At 48.8% G+C, this 6,000-nt stretch overlaps 1 protein-coding gene across 2 annotated transcripts in view; it reads right to left on the bottom strand.

Moving 5' to 3' along the window:
- GRK5 (G protein-coupled receptor kinase 5) overlaps positions 1-1,773 on the bottom strand; it is a 246,041-nt gene extending 244,268 nt beyond the window's left edge. For both annotated transcript variants that reach the window (XM_019556061.1, XM_019556062.1), the window contains exon 1: positions 1,590-1,773. In XM_019556061.1, coding sequence (XP_019411606.1) covers positions 1,590-1,641 — 52 coding nt within the window. In that variant the 5' untranslated portion in view covers positions 1,642-1,773. The remainder of the gene's footprint in view (positions 1-1,589) is intronic.
- Between the last annotated feature and the right edge of the window lie 4,227 nt (positions 1,774-6,000).

A 6,000-nucleotide genomic window follows, 5' to 3' on the forward strand; every position in this document is an offset into this window, starting at 1 on the left:
GCAAATTCAGTTTCAGATGCAAAAATCTCTCAAGTCACTAAGCATTACTAAAATATATATATAGCAATATTAAATCTGAAGCATCTCATTCATCTGCAATTGCTTCAGAGAATTCCTAAGTTGTGAAATACTTTCCTTCCTGGTGCTTGTAATAACCTCTTGAAATCCTGACACTGAAATGCACAGCATATTTTTTTGCAGTGTGGAGGAGCCAGTTTTGTATTGACCTTTTATTCTGTTTTTAGTTTAAAAAGAAAAATCTTTGCAAAGGATTTACTTTCAAATTAATGAAAGCGTGTCCAACAACGTTTGTAGGTGTTGAACACTTGTAATGGAGGAGGTAAAACATGTTTGGGGGGCTACATGTTTTCCAGATGATAGATTTGTTTAATAAACTCTCTCTTAATATTATGGTTACTTTGTTGATGAGGGTAGAAAAGGCTGTTCAGTAAAGCAGCATATTGCAAATTCTTTGGGTGGGGGGGAAAAAAAAAATCACACAATAAGTTCATTTATTAAAAAGCAACCATTAATACTGGTCCTTTTGAAGTATTAGTAAAGTCACTGTCCATCTGAAATGGGACTGTATTGATGACCACAACTGTCAACCAAACCGTATTATACAAAGAGCACGTAATATTACTCCACCGGGATTTAGAAAGTTATAATCCAACTGGCCAACTAAAAGTTACAGTCTTTGAACTTGCTATATTTTGAATCTATTCCTCAAAACTTCACTCTTGCACTAAGCCACACAAATTCAGTGCCCGTGAGTTACATCAATGTCACTATGCAGTGCTGACATTTTTTCCCCTCTCGGTGCTCATGCAAAAGGTTTGATCCAGGGGCTGCAGTTTAATTCTCTCATGGAGAAGGCTAGGATTGGGATTTTTTTGTCCCCTCTCTGCCCATAATTTTCATAATAGCGTAAGACAGTAGGAAAGGAATTTCCCAGCTGCATATGACCTGAGCTGCATATAAAACCAGTCCCGGTCTCCAACAACTCCAGCTGCTGCAAAGGCGGCAGCGAGATAACCCTGCCATTTTCACCATGCCGCCAGCGTTTGTTCTTATCGACTGTTTCTAGAAGCCCAAAACGACCTCGGACCTACCTATTTTATCCCACTCAACCCCCATCTAGACCTGTCCATTTCCTCTCTCGCTCCTCGCCAGACCTGCCAGCTCCCGCCGGTGACAAATCTCTGCCGAAATGGTTTCCAAGGAGGGGGGCAACGCAGCTTCCTCACCTAGGTGCCTAAATCTGAGAGCAAAAGGGACCCGTGGAGACGTGAACGGGGACATAATAATGAGAAGGAGAAGAAAAATGGTCATTCCGCATCTCAGCAGGAGGGTGGGCCCTGCTGGACCGGGATGGGGCTCCTAAATCCCCTCCCAAAGCCACAGCGGAGAGAGGCTGCAGAAGCCCCCCGGGCGCGCGGCGCAGGGAGGACGCGGCAGGGTCCCTTCCCCGCGCCCGCCAGATGTTGCGCCCCACCCCCGCCAGATGTTGCGCAGGTGCCGCTCTGCGGAGACAAGCGCGGGGAGGGAGGAAGGGACCCCGCGAGCATCCCCCGCCCGGCGGCTCCTACCTTCCCTGGCTTTCAGCAGGACGGTGTTGGCCACGATGTTTTCCAGCTCCATGGACGGGCGGGCGGCAGCGGCACCGCAGCAGGCTGGGCTCGGGCTGGCGGCGGCTCCGCAGCGGGGCGATGCGCAGCCTCCCGCCCTAGCGCATGGTCCAGCCTTGGCGGGGGACTCGGCTCGGCTCGGCTCGGCTCGCACAGGCGGCGGCGGCGGCTCTCTCCTTCCCTCCCCCGGCCCCGGGGTGTGGGGCGCGGGGCCGCAGTGCGCAGGCGCCCGCCTGCACAGCTGGCGCGGCCGCGGGGCACGCTGGGACTTGTAGTCCGCCCTGCGGGGTGCGGGCAGTGCTGAAGTCCAGGGGAGTTTGGGCACGGGTCAGGGCGAGCACCCGCAGCGCCCCTCTGCTTGAGCCCAGGGGATGGGCGCTGGGCACCTCTCCGCTGAAAGCCCATTTGTACAAACCAGTGTTTCCCAACCGTTTCCAGTCCAAGGCAAGCTGGTATTTATGGACATTTTTTTTTTTGTCTAGAAGGCGTTCCCCACCCTCTCGCCCATGGCAAAGTTCAGTGGTGCCACCTGTTCATTTGGGAAACCCTGCGTTAACCGGCTGCCTTCTGCGGTGCTGCCCCAATGGCGTGTCATGCCGGAGCTGGGGTGCACTCGAGGGCCACGCGAGAGGCGTGAATGTCAAGGGTGGGAGCGTGGCAGCGGCAAGGGGGGAGCTCCCGCAGGTGTCCATGCTGCTGGCGGTGTAAGCCCCAGCCAGTGGTTGGCGACCACCTGCAGATGCCGCCGGCAGCATCACCGGTGGCCAGTGGCGATCGCAGACCCCCCGCCGATCCCGCCGGCCGTGTCGGTGGCAAGTGGCGACCACCCCCAAGCACCACCAGCAGTATCAATGGCGCCTTTTTGTAGGGGGTGTACCACCATGCTCAGGGGGTTCATGTGCCCACACATGCACCTCCTACGCATCACCAATGGCAAAGGCAATTTGGGTGGCCTGAAAGCTCTCCCAACTGAAGATTTTTTTTTTTCCAACATGACATAATGTAATTCATTGTACTGTTCAACCTGCTCGCAACATCAATCTCCTGGATTGCTTTCAGTTGTCACCGGGAGATCGATGCTGATTCTGGTAGACCCCCGGGAGGGTTGGCAACCCTACTTCCAACTCTGCAGTTGGTCCAGTAAAAGACATTGCCCAAAAAAGCCTTGCCTCTTATTTGTGGCCTACAAGATGATCCTCTTTTTTTTTTTTTGGTAATAAAACAGCAAATCAATTGACTTTTCACTCTTTAGGCTGCCTGTTTACTTCCTGCATTTTACTGATGATGAATGCAGGCAAGTCCGCTTCACCGCCTGCAGCTTCATTTCAGAGAGGTTCTCCTGCACCAGCACAGGCCTGCACTATTTGGATTGCCAACCCTCATACAAACATAGAAACATGGGGCAGGAAGGGGCCTCAAGAGATCATCCAGTCCAACTTCAGGGGGGTTACTAACAGCAACATTTAATCCAGGAAATTTGCTGAAGGCTACCCAACCTGAGCCCTCCCCAAAGTCATGTCTGTGTATCTGAACATATCTGCTGTGTGGGACAGGTGCCATGTGTTAGCACGATTCTGATCTTCCCTGCACCTGTGTATACCAGACACTAATGCCACAGAGGTCAAAGGAATGAAAAGAGCAGAAGCAAATTAATTTCATTCAATAACCCCCTTGACTATTTGCATTAATCAAATCCTTCTGAGACAATCCCAACAAATAAATAACTTGCCCTAAGATGTAAGCACTACTCTGCATTTGTAGGTATGCTGATCCTACTGCAAGCCCAATCATATTCCTAATGACCAGAAAAATTTGATTGTGAGTATTAAGACTAACAGACTTCTTAAAACATAGGCATTTTCTGATCTTGGGGGGAAAATTAACAATTGTATTTAAGAAATAATTAATCTGGCATTAGGAAAATGTTATGATAAATGTTTTTTCCACCTGATTAGGGAACAAAGCAGGAGGAGGAATTTAGAACTTTAAAATATATCAATAAGGTAGGTGTGAACAGGTTACACATAGTCTTCCAAGATCTTTTTTAAATGTGAACCAGTACTCTGTCTTGGGATGACTTGAGGCATTGGGGTTAGTTCTTTGTGATACTAGTTCTGTGTCAAAGCAGCAGTGTGAGCATCAGAAGAGTTTGCACTCTGGATTTTCTCCTGCCTTAGTATTGGGCTGAGACTCCTGAAAAGGATTAACTGCACACTGCTTGACCATTTCTGTTCAAGGCCTGTTGGAAAACTTACCTGCAAGGTCCCAGACATCTCTTTCAGCTGTGCAGAGTGGGAAATTTGGGATCTGAACAGGACATTGATGAAAGCAGAACAAGCAACATTATTTACTGCCCAAACTGCTTTTTCTGTCACAAAACAAATCCCTGCCAATAGCAACAGAACCTGAATGCACCTGACCCCTCCCAGGATTAGGCTATTAATCGATGGTAAATGATTTCAGGAAATGATTTGGTTGGTCTCCCCAACCAACCAGGTTGCAAACAGTACAAGCCCGCTCTGTACCATCACCTTTAGAGTTATTCCAGCCCTGCTCTAGATGCTCTACTTCTATGGGGAAGAAGACAGTGTTGTTTCTCTGGCCTCTCTATTGCAGTGGGGAAGGTATGCACACACAACACATGCACACATACTCATTGAAGTCTTAACAGCACAAATGCACCCACGTGGTGCCAAGGCATGAACCAGCCTGCATGAATGTCATATTTAACATTGGGAAAATATATGTCAGAAATGGTTTTTTTTTTTTCTTTCCTCTCCCTCCCAGCTATGGAAAGATGTCCTTGAAGTGAGGTAAACACAAAGCACCTCTCCATAGCTCACCTCTATGTGCCTGGAGGGGCGGGAGGATCTGTTTTCATTCCTCCTACACAGTTTGGACCTGCTCCAATCAGTTGACTGCAAAATCCCTAGAAAGGCTGGAGGTTATATGCGGCTTATTCGCCACCTCTGATTATTTCCCGTCTTACTTACATAGAACAAGGTTGGAACAAAGCACATGTGGGGCCTGCTTTAAAATCTGTCTTTTCCTTCTATCTGTCATAAAGGTCTTGGTGAAAGGAGAGGGGCAAAAGGCATAGGAGTGGTTCAAATGTAGCGAAGGCTTCACAGCTGTGGAGCGCCATCCATTTACATGGCTGACCAAGCTACAGCATTCAGTCCCACAGCACATTGGCCAAGCTCTGCTCTTCCCTAGGGATGTCGTTCTCTCCTTCCTCTCACATCAAAAGGAAGGGCCTGAGGGGAGCAGGTAGAAGTCAAGACCCTACAGCTGTTTCAAACCGCATTTGCTGTAGGCATATCCACATTGCTTCCACAGCACTCCTGAGAGCATGGCCTAGAAATGGACTGTCCACATGTGCCAAACCCAGACACGGGGAGAAGAAACCTTGCTGAGGACACCTCTGTAGCTGCATCTATCTGTAGACAGAGATAAAGAGGGCAGTTGTTTGAGATGAGGGGGCAGAGAAGGAAAGAGAGGGTGTTAACACAGCTTTACCCTCTCATTTCCCTATGAAGAGCAGGAGGGTGTGGGTAGGACACACTTCTCCACAGCACTCCAGAGTGATGCACAAGCAGCACAGATGTGCTGGTTAGGGACATAGGGCAGGAAGAGATCTTTTGGCTCCTTGACTCCAGACCCTTGTTATCGCAGACAACCCCCACATTATCCCCTCATAAATGTATCAAGCTTCAATGTAAAACTAGCTAGGTTTTAGCCCTTTACCCCTTCCCATTCCCTTCCCAATGTTCCTACTATGAGGCTGCTCCAGATCCTCACTGTTCTGATGATTAAAAGCCATTGTCTAAATTTCCAGTCTAAATTCATCCATGACTCTTTTATCCCCATTTGTTCCAGAGCCAACCTCCCGCAGCTTCAGGAGCTTTTCTCCTTCCCTGTTTTCCCCCCAGGGATGGCAATCTGCTCTGTTCCCAGGAAGAAGAGTACGCTGCCTAGGGCACTGTACCTCCTTGTTGTAGCTACTCCCACGGCCTCAGATGTTCATGCAGGGGAGCGAGGGAGGGTGGGCCTGTGGGCTCCTTTTCTTCATCAATTATCTGCTTCATTTCATGTGATTAGGGCTGTCTCCTACTCACTCTGACACCAGTAGTACAGGATCAGGCCCCAGGCACATATACGCTCCCTCTTGGCAAAGGAAGGAAGGGACTGGCTTAATGTTTTCTGGGGAAAGAATGACCTGAGTCATGTGGGGAGATATTCAATCTTGGGAATAATAAAAGGTATAAACAGAGGGAAAACATTCAAAATCTTCAAATTGCTTCACAGGCTGTTTAAAAAAAAAAAAGAAGGTGTTTTTCTTTCTGAACGGGTCAGAAAAACCTTAGAAGCC

Source organism: Crocodylus porosus, unplaced genomic scaffold (assembly GCF_001723895.1).
Source record: "Crocodylus porosus isolate Cpor-Errol unplaced genomic scaffold, CroPor_comp1, whole genome shotgun sequence".
Taxonomy (NCBI): domain Eukaryota; kingdom Metazoa; phylum Chordata; order Crocodylia; family Crocodylidae; genus Crocodylus; species Crocodylus porosus.